General features: G+C 47.2%; 1 protein-coding gene across 2 annotated transcripts in view; it reads left to right on the top strand.

Annotated features, from left to right (window-relative positions):
• The first annotated feature begins 4548 nt into the window (after positions 1–4548).
• OLFML2B (olfactomedin-like 2B) overlaps positions 4549–14751 on the top strand; it is a 35281-nt gene continuing 25078 nt past the window's right edge. Inside the window, exons 1-3 of one of the 2 annotated variants that reach the window (XM_004688436.2) lie at positions 4549–5191; positions 8210–8473; positions 11011–11118. In XM_004688436.2, coding sequence (XP_004688493.1) covers positions 5018–5191; positions 8210–8473; positions 11011–11118 — 546 coding nt within the window. In that variant the 5' untranslated portion in view covers positions 4549–5017. The remainder of the gene's footprint in view (positions 5192–8209; positions 8474–11010; positions 11119–14751) is intronic. The other variant, XM_012728859.1, reaches the window with a different exon arrangement.

Consider the following 14751-nt stretch of genomic DNA (forward strand, 5'->3'; position numbering starts at 1 on the left):
TGGCTGATCTCTGCAAATGGGAGTAAGGCGTTCTCCTCTCCAAAAGCCTGAATGCCTCTTTTGCCTAAAACACATGCCCCTTGCTCTCTTGAAAATTAAAGAAAGTTGGGTTTCGTGGTTGTTTTTTGTTTTGTTTTGTTTTTACTAAAAACACACTCATGGGTACTCCTCCCAGGATTACACATTTATAAGCTTTATAAAGTGAGCTCCTAACGGCAGAGAGAGAGGTCTTGCCTTCATTTTTGTGTGTTCAGCAACTGCTTGGTTTATAATATGCATTTAATATATGAACTTAACTGAATTAAATTCGGGAGAAGACATAGAAGATCAAAAACAAAGTAAAAAGCCGAGAAAACAGCAGCGTAGAATGAGCAGGGGAAAAGGACCTTGTCAGCAGCACTTTTCAGCCTTGGATGGCAGCTCCCTGGCAGCGTTCCCACCCCACAGCCAGCCAGGGAAGGGAGCTGGCAGAGTGATGGTGCTCCTGGGATTCGGCCGCTGCTCTTTGATTCCACTGCCATGGGGCAGGTGCATACGCTAAAATACCCACCAAGGAGAAGTCCCTGTTAGTCGCCCAGCCCCACCTGGCGAATGAGCAGTGGGCTTTCAATAGACATATCAAAGCGAAGCCAAGAGGTTTCCAGGTCAACTGGAAAACAGATGATGTTTTCAGAAGTAAACTTATCTGGAGAGGCCTGGGAGCTGCAGGAGCTGAGGGGGCCCCAGGCACCCAGTAACATGCTGGTTGGCCCAAAATGGTGCAGGTTCTAGGTCTTCAGTGGCTCAGGGGTCCTGTTTGCTGCACACACTCACAGTGATTGTGTCCTCCTCTTGTGGGTTGGTTTCCTCATTTGAAAAAGGGGAGGGTACCCCTACCTCCAGGGTTTCACGAACACCAAATAATGCCTAGTCACGATGAGTTTCGGAACAGAGAAGCCATCACGCGTAAACTCCCAGCCTCCCAGGGACACCATCCGTCCAACACAGAGACCAGGGTTTATTTCACACAAACATGCTGAACACCCAGAGAACTGGAGTCTGTAGGGGGAACACAGAGGATGTAGGAGTTTATGGCCTATTAACCCAGGTGCTCTAAAGCCAAACCAAGCTCCACTCAGGGCTTTCAGACTCCTGTAGGTATGATGAAGTCTTGGAACTTAGCACTACCCCCTCTGACTGTCTGATTAATCACACTCTAATAGTATCAATAGCAAAGAGAAAAGACTTTTCCTGTGATGGCCATAGAGCTCTAGTGCCCACCAGGTGAATGAAGGCGACTTTTTAAAACTAATGATTTGAATCAAGACAGAAACTATGGTTATTAAATTTGTAAATTACCTCAATGGAGTGAAGAGCACAAAAAAAAAAGAAGAAGAAGAAGAAGAAGAAGAAAGAAACCACAAGATTTCAACAAGATGAAAAGAAAGATTCAGTGGGAAAAAATGTTGAGACTGTATTTATGTTTAAAAAAAAAAAAGTAGCTAGAAAGCCAGGATAGAGGAAATCAGCACAAAACTTAGTAAAAAGAAAAAAAAATTAGAAAAAATAAACCAATGTGAATCATAGGTTCAATGTTGCTGCCAAAAAGCTAAGGCAATTTGGGGCTGCATTAATAAAATAACAGTGCCCATAAAAAAGAGAAGAAATAGTTTCAATATGCCCTAACATCTACTTGAACAAGAATCTTTCTAGAGAAAAAGAATCAGAATAATGGAAGGTCTGGGAAGCCATTTGGTCCAAGAATCAGGTGAATAAAATGGAGAATAGAGGTGGCAAAGTAGACATAGTTAGCTTGAAAAGAAAGAGATGTAGAAGTGATTTATTTTCTAGCTTTACACAGAAAAGGAAAAAAAAAAACTCTTATGGGAATGATCTGACATATTTTGTGTAGGACCACAAAGCCAAACTTCAAAGAGAACCTTATAAAGTAGACTTTAACAGGACCTGTATTTAGGTCCAACAGGAGAATAGACACATGGTCACAAGAAGACTGTCACAACTCCAGACATCCTGACCACAATCAAAGGCAGGAAGTGGGAGCTTGGTGGCATTAGAAAGCTCTTCTCTCTTAATTGTTTCTTTTATTAGGAAGCAATAAATTCTGAAGGTTTATTCTATTGGGTAGAACTGAATCATTAGTTATATGAGAGATTGGGAAATTGAATGTCTAGCAAAAGGATAACTAGGACTGGCTCAAACCAACTAAGATTAAGCAAAAAGCCGAAACCTTAAAAATAATAGAATGGAAAATGGGTGATAGCACAGAGTGGTTAGACTAAATTTCAAAGAGTCAACCTTCACTCCTCTTAGAATGGAAGAAAAATAAATTTATTTTTGATTTTGACATTTTTGGCTTCCTGTTAATTATAGTCAAATACATGATAATGGATACAAAGATGGAGTTATGAAGATGCTTGAAAACACATTCAGTGGACTGTTTGCAGTTCCCACTCATTCAATGAAATTTACTGAGCATCTACTTTGTTCCAGGCTCTGGTTATACTCTAGGAGTATGGTGATGAGGAAAACCAGACCAAAGTCCTGCCCTTGTGACATTAGCAGTCTACTGGGAAAGACAGTACTGCTGAAAACCCACCATGGAGTATGAAAGTATAATTCCCATAATTCTGTGAAGAAGAGGTACACATAACAGAGGAGTTAGTTGTGGGAAGTTTTCCCTGAGAAATGGTCCCAGTCAGATCTGAACATGCATGTTTAGGTTGGTGTTCTTGCCCAGGATAGCTTTCCACTCTTGCTCCATCTTAATTTTTCTGCCTTGTTGAAATAGCCCCATCATCTGACCATCTTCCATATAACCCTGACTCTTCAATTGGAAGCAATCTATCAATCCTGTAAGTTCCACTCACCCTGCAATTCCAATATTTGTTCTGCTTACCTCCTCCCTGCCAGCCCTTCTTGAGGACCATGGACAATCTCCTCGTGTCATCAACCATCTAACAACCTAGCTTGTTGCCATGCACCTAGCCAACTTCCAACACTTGATTCAATTTAATCTTAAAAACTAATTTTATATGTGTTTACTCTCATCTAATTTCCGAAAAGATTTGATAGCTTACATTTGTGTGTGTGTATGTGTGTGTGTGTTGGAGTTGAGGGGATTTCATTTCCACAACCCAGTTACTTAGCATCTTAGATTTTTGTCCATAATACGGTATTTTTAAAAAAAACTATTAAAACACTAAAAATAGGCCTTTCCCGGTGGCGAAGCTAAGCCAAGTCTTGGCCACTTCAAAGAGTTTGATCTCCGGACAGGGAGGTGACCCATATGGCACAGCAGACCTCTCCTGTCTGGCCTGCTGCTCTCCTCAGCAGTGTGCTTTGTCGATCTGCCTGTTCTGCTCCCCACTCTGTTTCTGGTGAGCCCTCTTGCCACCCCTGAACCCCATTTCTGTATGCACAAATAAATAAAATCTTTTTTAAAAACCACAAAACAGGTGTGTTTGGCTAAGAAATTCTTAAATTAAAAAAAGAAAAGAAGGAACACAATAGAGGTGTTTTTGACTAAGAAATTCTTTTAAAAAATAGTTGTTATTATACTTTGCTAAGTATGATCATTTATGAGCTGAAGTCTCCTTAGTCTATTACTTAATCTATTACAATTCATACCATAACACTGAGGCAAGGTGTTTGACTTGTGCCAGGAAGCATAATAACACCCTTCACATCTTTGGGGGAGTCTTGCTCTGTTCAGACTTCTAGGGTATATGTTGTCCGAAGGTGCAGTGCCTTTCCTTAAACTCGCACATTCTTAATCGTGGCAGTAAGTTTATAAAAGGAACTCTAATTAAGGGACACTGTGACATAATCACATCTAGTGACAGGAACCCTGAGACTTATCCCAGCGTAAGAAGAGTGGGTCCCCTTTGAATCATTTGATTCTGGGCCAGTAGTTTCCCCCATGGGGACATGCAACGACGGTCAGATTTACAGCCACGCTCTTGTCATTAACGTTGCCCAACTCAGGACACACTCTGACAGGGAGTTCAAGACTTAGCCTCTGGGTGGAGGTATTACCAGGCTCCAAAGCTGTGACCAACACGCAAACCACGAACGGCGCTAAGTTCAAAGCTGCCAGAGCTCCTGCCCAGAGAAAGTCCGGGAAGAGAACAGCAAAGGCTCCTAGTCTCCCCAGGTGCAATAAAAGGAGGGTGCTCAGGGTGCGAATTGCTTGGGGAGATGTTCCGTGCTTGCCTATCCACGCAGAGGAATCTCCCTCGTCCAGGTAACCATGCACACGAGGGCTCCCCAAACTTCAGGGACCCCATGCTCCCTTCAACACTTGCTGTGCGATGGCAGAAAGGGGGCACGCATCGGACGTCAGCCCCGGCGGATCTGGGGGCGGGGTCGGCCCTGCGCCCCTCCGCCCGAGCGGGAGCGCACTTTTCGGTCCTCCTCCTCCGCGCCGTCACTGGCTGCATCCCCGCGGCCCCGGCACAATAGAGGCTCCGCCCTCCCTCCGCGCCAGTGCTCCGCCGCGCCCTCGCCCTACTGCCTCCGCCGCGCCGCCACGGCCACTGCCCCTGTCCCGCGCCCGGTGCCCAGTGCCCGTGCGCGCCGAGGCTCCTCGCCTGCGGGCCGGCGCTCCGAGGTTCCGCGGCCTGAAGCCCTCTGCCGCCTGCCCCGCGCCTTAAGTAGGTGCGCTCCGAAACTCTCGCGCCGGTGCCGGTGCCTGTGCGTGCAGACGCTCCCGCAGCCTGGCCCGCGCGCACTAGCTACATTTGCGGGGACCCCTTCCCTCTACCGGACCCCCGTCACCGGACAGCGCGCCGGAATAGTCCGTGCCACCGCCACCTTCCCCGCGCTCTGCTCTCCACAGGAGCCGCATAATCGCTCTCGTCGGGAAGGAGATGATCTCTGGGGTGCTGCCTCCGTCCCCGCTCAGCTGCTTCTAGCTGGAGTAGACGCTCTCAGAGCCACACTCGGGCTCCGACCCAAACACCCATTTGCCTCAGTCTTTGCCCAAACTCGACCCAGCCGTTCTTTTTGTGCTGTCCTCATGGCCCAGCCTCTGCTTCTAGTTCTCTGCATCACTCTGGTCGTGGCTCCGGACTGGGGGTCCAGCATTCACCCCACAGGAACCAGCGCGCCTCCAGATGTGCAGACGGCGGCGCCCACTGAGGACGACTTTCTGCAAAATGAGGCGGACAACCAAGAGAATGTTCTGTCGCAGGTAGGAGTCCGGTCCCCACCCCTTTTGCCTGGGTGGTGGAGGAGCCAGAAGATGGAGACAGGGGTCTCCTTCTGCATTACCAGAAAGAGCAAAGGGCATTTGCGTTTCGTATTTCATTTACCTTTTTTTTTTTTTTTTAAGTGAAGTGGCATGGTCCTCCTTTCAAAATCATGGGGCCTTTCAAACTTGGGAAACAGGAGAAAGGAGAGGAGAAGGGTCGAGGCCATGAACTCCCGGAAAAGAAAGGAAAATCCAAAGTAAAATGTTTTGATTCAAGAACTATGGAAGTCTTGCCCATCTCCTCCCTGTGTGCCCGTTTGCCAGCCTCAGAAAGTGAGAGCAGGTGGGCAGGTTGGAAAGGTGGCAGATGACTAACATGGGAGGATGTTCCATGGCACTGAGCCAAGCCCCACACGGGGCATGAAGACAGGAAGCAACATGTGTGATAAATGTAAGGACCCCGAAGAGAGGGACTGACGAGCAGACCCCATATTTGGGGGAGATGGAGTGGAAGCACAGATCCACTCCCATCTGGCAGATGTTGGGAGTGGAGTATGCTTTAATGAAAACTGATAGTGAAGGGCTTTATAATCATCCCTTTACAGAGTGCTTTCATTTGCTTGTTGGACTCAGTCCTCAGGCCCTTGTTCTATTATGTAGATCAGGACTGTAAGACTGGCACAGTAAAAGCACTGGAGCTGGGGGTGAGTAGAGCCGGTCTCCTGACAAACTTCAGCACAGATCAGTTAGGGATCTGCCCTCTGGAGTGTCTGTTTCATGCTCACCACAGCTTACATGACTTTGCAGCGGGAGTCACCTTCTCCTAGGGTAAGGGATGACTGAGAAAGGACCCCTACAGAGCGACTGCCCTCCCACTAAGCCCTCAGAATGGGTCTTATCTCCTCTCAGTACAAAGAATGATGAAGTCCCCTGGGCATTTATCAAATACTTGGTCTGCTCATCCTTGCTTTAATAATTATGTTAATGTGTGCCTTTATATCCACCTATAACCTTGCCCTGACCCCTAAATCAAAAAGATATAAAACTCTACTTTGGAGCTCTGGAGAACCATCACCAAAAGTTTTCTTGAAACTTGAGCCTCCTTTGAAAGGAAGGACCCACCCAGGGTCTCCCAGCCTTTTTTATGCAGGAATCTAGGCAAGATTTCAGAGCAGACAGTCAGGATTTACTGTCTACCCCCTCCCCCCCAAAAAAACTCCAGTCCCATAAAGACCAGCTGCTTAAGTCACCCTGAACCACAACTCCTTCCACTGATCCTTTCTGTATTTGACAACAGCCCTAAAACAAATATTAGTACTAGAAGAAACCCAACCTCTACAAGAAAAACATTACAAGCCTTCTTCCCCTCAGACAGCGTCCCAGGAATATTTCCACTGACAATTTCAGCGCCTGCCTGCCAGGCCCATTTGTCAAAAGTAAGGGGGCCTTCTCTGTGCTTACACCGGAGGCCTTGGGGACACCAGGTCTGTTGGACAGGAGCTGGGAAGAGCCCTTTCCCCAGCAAATGCCAGAGTGGTGGTTTCAGAAAGCCTGCTGTTGTGTTTTCCTGCATGGGGAGGCTGTCCAGGCAGACACTCACAAGGAAATGGTTAGCACTGTATAAGCACCAAGCACTGCCAGTTCATTCTGCTGGCTTTGGCCTGGGGCTTGAGTTCAGAAAGCATTCTGGGAGCTACCTGAGCCCCTAGGCTGAATAAACATTACTGGCTTCAGAATCTTTTTCTCCCCTCCTAGTTCCTTTTCTCCAAAACAACATATCTATCTATCTCTCTCTCTCTTTTTAAGATTTATTTAGTTATTTATGATACAGAACTGGGGTACAGGCTAGAGGTGCAGGGGCGGTGAAAGGATTCACCAGAGACAGAGTGGGGAGCAGAACAGGCTGACTGGTGAATTTACACTGCTGAGGGGAGCAGCGGGCAGGTCAGGAGAGGTCTGCCTCGCCATGTAGATCACCTCTGGGGCGGGGATCCAACTCATGTTGAAGTGGCTTTAGCTTCTTAGTGCTGTGCTTTAACCCGCTGCACCACCAGGGAGGGCCCCAAATCAACACTCTTTTATGGCGGAGCTCAAATACCACTTCCTCCAAGAAGTCTTCCCTGGTGCCTGATTGGAGATTGCTGCCAACTTTGTTGCCCCCTATAAGTTGGCAGCTTCCAGGGACACCTCTCACTCTGCACTTTATGTGACGGTTCTTGTTTCCTCTCTTGCACAAGCAGGCTCTCTGTCTGGCCCATTCTTTCTCCTCACAGCGACTCACGCAGTCATGGGTAGGCACTACATCACAGGTGAATGAAAGCATGAAGCAGAGGCAAGTATGTTGGGCTTGAACAACACAGTTTACACATCTCAAATCCATTTAAACAGATTTTGTAAACAGCATGAGTTTATGGTATCACTAAATAAATTTGTGGTACTGTACATGTATTTTTTAAATCTTGCCTTTTCTCTAGCGTACATTATTATAAGAATACAGTATAGCTTATATAGCATACAGAATATGTCTAGATTGACTATGATGTTGTCATTAAGGCTTATGGCAATGCAGGTATTAATACTTAAGTTTTAGGGTAGTCAAAATCTATACGAGGATTTTCAGGAGACCAGTTGCCCATCCCCTGCGTTGCCCAAGGGTTGACTGTGATCTTCAAGTTGGTAGGTCAGTCCCTTCTGTTAATCCTGTCCCCTTCTCCTGTTTTGAGTCTTACCTAGCTCAGGCAGGAATGAGACTCATGTGTTTTTTACTTTAAATGATGAAAGGCTCATGCCCTTAAGGAACGAATAGTTTTCCAAGACAAGTAAAAGGAGGAGATTCTGAGTGTCTCCACGAAAGTGTCAGTCAGCAAATGGTGTTGTGATACTCTCTTCACCCGACACTTCAGGCTAGTCCGAGGTCCCTGCCAGGGCAGGACACTTAGCAAAGTGAATGGAGAAACTTTTTCAGGAACCTGGTTGACGTCAGCGTTTTCACCCTGTACCTATTCCCAACCTCTGCAGTTGCTGGGAGACTATGACAAAGTCAAGGCTGTGTCTGAGGGCTCAGACTGTCAGTGCAAGTGTGTGGTGAGACCCTTGGGCCGAGACGCCTGCCAGAGGGTGAACGAAGGGGCTTCCAGGAAGGAAGACTTCTACACCGTGGAGACCATCACCTCGGGCTCCTCCTGCAAGTGTGCCTGTGTGGCACCCCCGTCGGCCCTCAATCCCTGTGAGGGAGACTTTCGGCTCCAGAAGCTCCGGGAGGCAGACAGCAAGGACTTGAAGGTAGGCCGTGGTGTGGGAGAGGCTGTGGGACAGTGGCACCTTGGGGACCCCGGAGCCCAGCATGGCCAAGCTGAGTTGTGACACTTTGAATCATAAGGACTGGTTTCAGCATTTAAGGAGGCGAAACATGTAGCTGCAGGACTGGCCATTTACATGTCTGAGGGAGATGCCTCTCCTGATGGAGCCTGGAAGGTCAGATCTGGAATGACTGCCAGCCCCAGTCAGCCAAGACAATTGGGAGCTGTTTCTCTGGAGAACTGCTGCCACCATTTACCATCAGCCCAACAGGCACCCCACAGGGGTGAGAGGCTCTGAGCTTGATCCTGCATTGCTCCAGGGCTGGGTGAGCCAGGGCGGGAGAGATCTGGGATCTGTTCTCAGTCAGATTCAAAGCCTGTGCCATGTTCCACAGTCATGTGTTAGTTAAGGGCTTGGTATGACCCCCACATTCGCCCTCACTGGTAGCTCAGAGCAATGAGATGACCTGGGTGGGGAGTCAGATGACAGGGGTCACATCCTTGCTGTGCCACTATTCCAGCATTCCACTCAACTGATCTCACTTTTCTGTCCTCAGTCCCCTGAGGGGAGAGTGCCATTGACCTTCTGGGGTTGTTTTGAGAATTGATGATAGCTGCCAGTACCTGCTGCAATGCCTGACAGGCAGTCAGAGCTCAGGGATCCAGTTCCTTTAATGAATGACCACATGAAGTGCTGACCTGCCCCCCCCACACACACTTGGAAACTAATGGTCCTCGGCCCTCTCTTTAAGCAGAACGTGCTTACCAGGGCAAGGAGGAGTCCAGGACCTGGCCAAGTCACTCAGAGCATCAGATATGTCATGCAACTACTTTTGGAACCAGAGGATATTCAGTCACACAGTTATAGGAGTTACTCCGGGGAGCGTCTAGATGACAGCAGGCAAAATGTTCTGTCGGGACTGGGAAAATCACCATGGTACACACCAGCTGGCTCCCATGGCTTTTAAATCAGTTTCAGCTCTCTTCCTCTGGTGGGAGAAAGCGATTGTGCAAACCTGAGTACTTCTCATGAAGAATTCGTCATCTGAAAGCAAGATTGGGGCATGAGAGAGGAGCAGAGATTGCATACTTATGGCCAGAATGTGTCCAGCATCTGGCAGTGAGGCTCGGTTTGAGTGTCTCCTATCTGCCTCTTTGCCCATACTCACTTGCTCTGGATGCCATGGATACCTTGGCCTCTTGTTCCCAGGGTGTCCTGGCAGGATCCATATGACCAAACTGAGAAGGCTGGGTGCCGCTAGCCAGCTTTCTACCTCAGAGATCAGCCCAAGTCTCTCTCCTTTTTTTCCCCAAAGATTTATTTGCTTATTTTTTTATGCATGCAGAACTGGGTACAGGCCAGAGGTGCAGGAGCCATGATAAGATTCACTAGAGACAGAGAGGGGAGCAGGACAGGTAGATTGATGAAGTATACTGCTGAGAAGAGCAGCGGGCGGGTCAGGAGAGGTCTGCTGCACCATGTGGGTCACCTCCCTGGCCAGGAATCAAACTTGGCTGAAGTGGCGAGCTTCACAGTGCTGCACTGTAACCCGTTGTGCCCCCAAGGAGGGCCTGACCCTGAGTCTCTTTTATCCCAAGATGAGTTAGGCTTATAGCATTAAGGAGAAACTTTCATTGGCTTCTTCCAGAGCCTCCAGTATATGACTAAGATGATGGCGCTGAGTGTTTCAGAAGCATGTCCTTCCAGGCATTGGCATGTATAAGCTACTTTGTTGAGTATTTGTGGCTCACTTGTTATGGCCCAGGCACTGTGCTGGGGCCCTAGAGGGCAGAGACCATATGGGCATTCCAGTGGGCCATTTAGGCACCACAGTGGCCCTTGAGCCACTCGGGAATTAAGAGCACCCATCCTGTCCTCCATGGTGGAAATAGGACTATAACTTTCATTCCTTCAAGATTTAACTGCAGCAGTTCCTTGGTATTAGAAGTGTCCAGAACACCAGAATAACAAACCCAAGGGTGCTCCAGTCCCTTATAGTCAGCCCTTTGTCTCTGTGAGTTCTGCACCAAGGATTCAACCAACTGACATCAGCAATTGGGAAAATTTGCCAACACAGAACCTTCAGATAGGAAAAAAAATCCATCTATAACTTGACACCAGGCCAGGCAGTTCAAATCTGTGTTTTGAACTGTACAAGTGCTGGCTTTCAAGGAGTACCAGTGTGTCTTGTTTGCAAGAGACATCTTTGCAACTGGCAGACTTAACAAAAGTATAAATGATTTGGTGAAAATGTCTAGAACGCAGGCTTGCTTGTTCTCACTGGTTGCTTCTGTTTTCTTACCCAAGTATTCCAGAAAGCAGAATGTCCAGAGTTGCACCATTGACTTTGTCTGTGTGCCCACCTGCCCAGATGGCAGTTTCTGAGGGCCACCTCCCCAGTCCTGACGCATGACTTCCCTGTGACCTGCTATCATGGCTTATCCTTTTCCTGAAAAGGAAAAGCCTTTCCCTGGGTCTGTCTACTCACACCCTGGACTAACTCTGTCCCTGTTCCACAGCTTTCCACCATCATAGACATGCTGGAAGGAGCCTTCTATGGCCTGGATCTCCTAAAGCTGCATTCAGTCACCACCAAGCTGGTGGGGCGGGTGGACAAACTGGAGGAGGTAAGGAAGATTGTGGGCTTGATCGGGATCCTTTGAGTCCCACAGTACTTGTTCATAAAGCACTAGAATGAACCTATTGCATTCTTTGATAAACACACAAAGAGAGGGGAAGAAAGTGTCAAAGGTCATAAGAGATGGTGGTGGGGAAAAAATAGAATAAAATATAATTCCTTTTTTCTTTCACAAAAGTTCAGAAAAATAGGGCAAAAGCTAAATAAGCATACCTTGGAATGCTACCCATCAGTGAAAAGGAACGGTCCATCGATGCAGTTGGGTGGGTCTCAAGGGTACTATGTGATTTTAAAAAAACGTATCTCAACTCCATAAGAAAATAAAAATAAGCAATCTATCTCAGAGGTCATGTGCTATATATTCGATTTATGCAGCTTTTTGAAATGGCAAAGTTATAAAGAGGACAAGTTAATGGCTGCCACGGGTTCAGGATGGCGGGGGCGGACAGGTAGCGCTGGGGAGGGCTTGGCTGAAAGTTGGCTACACAAATCTACACATGTGATATCAGGACAGAACTATACACACACTTCACACCAATGTCAGTTTCCTCGGTTTGTCATTAGGCTATAGCTGTGTATGATGTAACATTACAAATAAACATATAGCCTATGTATTCTATTTTTACCTTGACTGTCAGGGAACACAGAACTACAGAAAATGTAAAAATGTAATATACATCTTAACTGTAATATGCATTCTGGCTTTAAGGTGATGGCATCTCCCTTCTGGGTGCAGAGGATAATTTCTTTTCCCCCCTCATTCACTTTGGATCCCAGTGGTTCTTTTTCCTAGGCTTTGAAGGTTAGTTCAGCAAAGTTCTGGAGGTTAGGGTGGCTCTTCAGGTCAGTGTACACTCTTCCTTCCTGAATCATGATCTATTTCTTTTCTATTGCTGTTCATTTCCCTAGTATGTAACTTCTCCATGTCCCCACTTTTATCTCCATGTAATGAATGCAAGCAGGCTCTCCTAGCAAGGGAGAGGAAGACTAGGCCGAAGGAGCACACAGTGGACCACCGCCAATTATATGACGTCACTGTCACTTGTCAGGGCTGGGAAAGGGGCGCTGTCTGTACGAGACATTGCCTGTTTGTTCCTAGGAAGTCAATTTTTATTCAGAGTAAGACTATTTCGAATTTATTTTATAAAATAAAATGACGCCCACCGCCATCCACTAGATTCTTCTGCCCTTGCTCCCACTCCGTACTCTCTTCAGTTCTGTGGGTCACTGTCCACGGGCTGATCTTTCTTTTGCTTCGTCTCCTTATATTGCACTAGAGGTGGACTCATCCAGTATTTGTCTTTCTCTTTCTGATTTACCTCACTTTGCCTCATTCCCTTGAGTTCCTTCCATTTTCCAAAGTGGCAATGGTTCATCTTTTTTATAGCTAAATAGTGTTCCAGTGTATATATGTGTATTGTGTATATACACACAAACACACACTCATGCTACATCTTCTTCATTCATTCACAGTAGTTTTATCTTCAGTGTTTTGAGGAAATTTCATATTCTTTTCCAAAGTTGTTGCACTATTTTACACCCCCAACAATAGTTTACAAAGGTTCCTTTTTCACTATACCCTTGCCCACACTTGCTACCAGTCTTTTTGATGTAAGCCATTCTCACAGGCATGAGGTATGTGATCATGTGGTTTGGTGTGCATTTCCCTGGTCAAAAGTGTTGATGAACCTTTTTTTCGTGTGTCTGTTGGCCATCTGGGTGTCTGTTCAGACCTTCTGACGAGTGTGTGTTCAGACCTTCTGGTGAGCAAATCATTCTGGAAATACTTTAAAATGGTGAAATAAAACAAAGAGCTCGCGTCGTGGCCCTGGAGTGAGTGGGAGCAGACATGGCCCTGTGGTTTTGCCCAGAGAACTGGGACAGGATGAAGAAATATTGGCATTGCAGGAACTGCTTTTAGGACACTCCTAATACTCCTGAAAACATTCCCAGAACGTGACCAGTTCCTCCGCCCCCCAGGAGCTTGGCTCTTAAGTGCTGTGATGAAGTGTTTTCTGAATCCAGCCATTTGCTCTGGGGGCTGGAAGGGCCACAGTCACTTTAGTGATGGGGTCTAATGGGAGAGGTCAAGGCTTTGGAGCCTGAGCTTTGCAGACAGACAGAGGGGTCAACAGGACCACGTAACCCCTACCCGTCAGCCCCTTTTTTCCTGGGGGCTTTCTAAGATTTAGCTCATTCAGCCTCTTGAGTCTCTTCTTTCCCAGAGTTGACTGATGGAATCACAAGCCTGGGAGTGGCAAGACCACCCTACTTTTTTTTTTTTTTTTTTTTTTTTTTAAGATTTATTTATTCATACAGAACTGGGGTACAGGCCAGAGATGCAGAGGGTGAGAGGATTCACCAAGGACAGAGTGGGGAGCAGAACAGGCAGATCGACGAAGTACACTGCTGAGGGGAGCAGCGGGCGGGTCAGGAGAGGTCTGCCACGCCATGTGGTCACCTCCGGGACAGGCGGGAATCGAACTCATGCGGAAGCGGCTTTAGATTCTCAGTGCAGTGCTTTAACCCGCTGCGCCACTAGGGAGGGCCAAGACCACCCTACTTTTGATGGACTTATTGCTTCAGGCTCTTTTCTTTATAATCTCTTTCGGATTCTTTCAGCTGGGCTCAAAAGGAGTTAAACTAAACCCACTTGGTCCTTGGGTATTATAAAGTGTTTTCCTTGACTCCCAGAACTGTCCAAATGTGCCATTTAAAAAAATGTCCCTTAAAAAAAAAAAAAAAAAAGGGTTCTGTCTGGTGGTGCAGCAAGCAGGTTAAGGTTAAAGCCCTGCACTATGAAGCTCTCAGAAGCCACTGCCGCAGGAAGCTGACCCATATGGTGTGTCAGACTTCTCCTGCCTGCCCGCTGCTCCCCTCAGCAGTGTATTTCAGTAGATCTGCCTGTTCAGTTCCCCACTCTGTCTCTGGTGAATCCTCTTACCCACTTCTGGTCTGTACCCAATTTTGTAAGCATAAATAAACATATCTTAAAAAAAAAATCACATTTCTATAGGAATAGCATGACAGCCACTTCTTCCATTTCCTGTGACTGGGCAGCCATGTTCTGTCTGCAGAGCTCAGTTTGCAATGATAGGTCCAAGCTAGCAAACAGGGCCCCGGAGACCAGGGTCAGACACTCAACCTCTGAGATTTGTTTAAAGACCTCGATCTCTTTCCAGCCTCATCTATGACTAAACCCTCATGGTCGGCACGTGAGTGAATGTGGTATCATACCACTACCCAGTAGGGTGGTAGGGTGTTGTGTGATTTCTGTGCTGCTCCATTATGGCCGTTATTTATGTGTGCCAAACCAATCTTAGTCAAACCAGGAGCTCTTCTCTTCTTCAAAAGTGGGGTATGTTGCGGGCCCTCCCTGGTGGCACAGCAGTTAAAGCACAGCACTAAGAAGCTAAAGCCACTGCAGTACTCGTTTGATCCACCGCCAGGGAGCTGACCCACATGGCGCAGCAGACCTCTCCTGACCCGCCCGCTGCCCCCCTCAGCAGTGTACTTTGCTGATGTGTCTGTTCTGCTCCCCACTTTGTCTCTGGTGAATCCTCTCACTGCACCTCTGCCTCTGGCCTGTACCCCAGTTCTGCATGCATAGGTAAATAAATCT

The sequence above is a fragment of the Condylura cristata genome, unplaced genomic scaffold (assembly GCF_000260355.1).
Source record: "Condylura cristata isolate star-nosed mole 26May11 unplaced genomic scaffold, ConCri1.0 scaffold00024, whole genome shotgun sequence".
Taxonomy (NCBI): domain Eukaryota; kingdom Metazoa; phylum Chordata; class Mammalia; order Eulipotyphla; family Talpidae; genus Condylura; species Condylura cristata.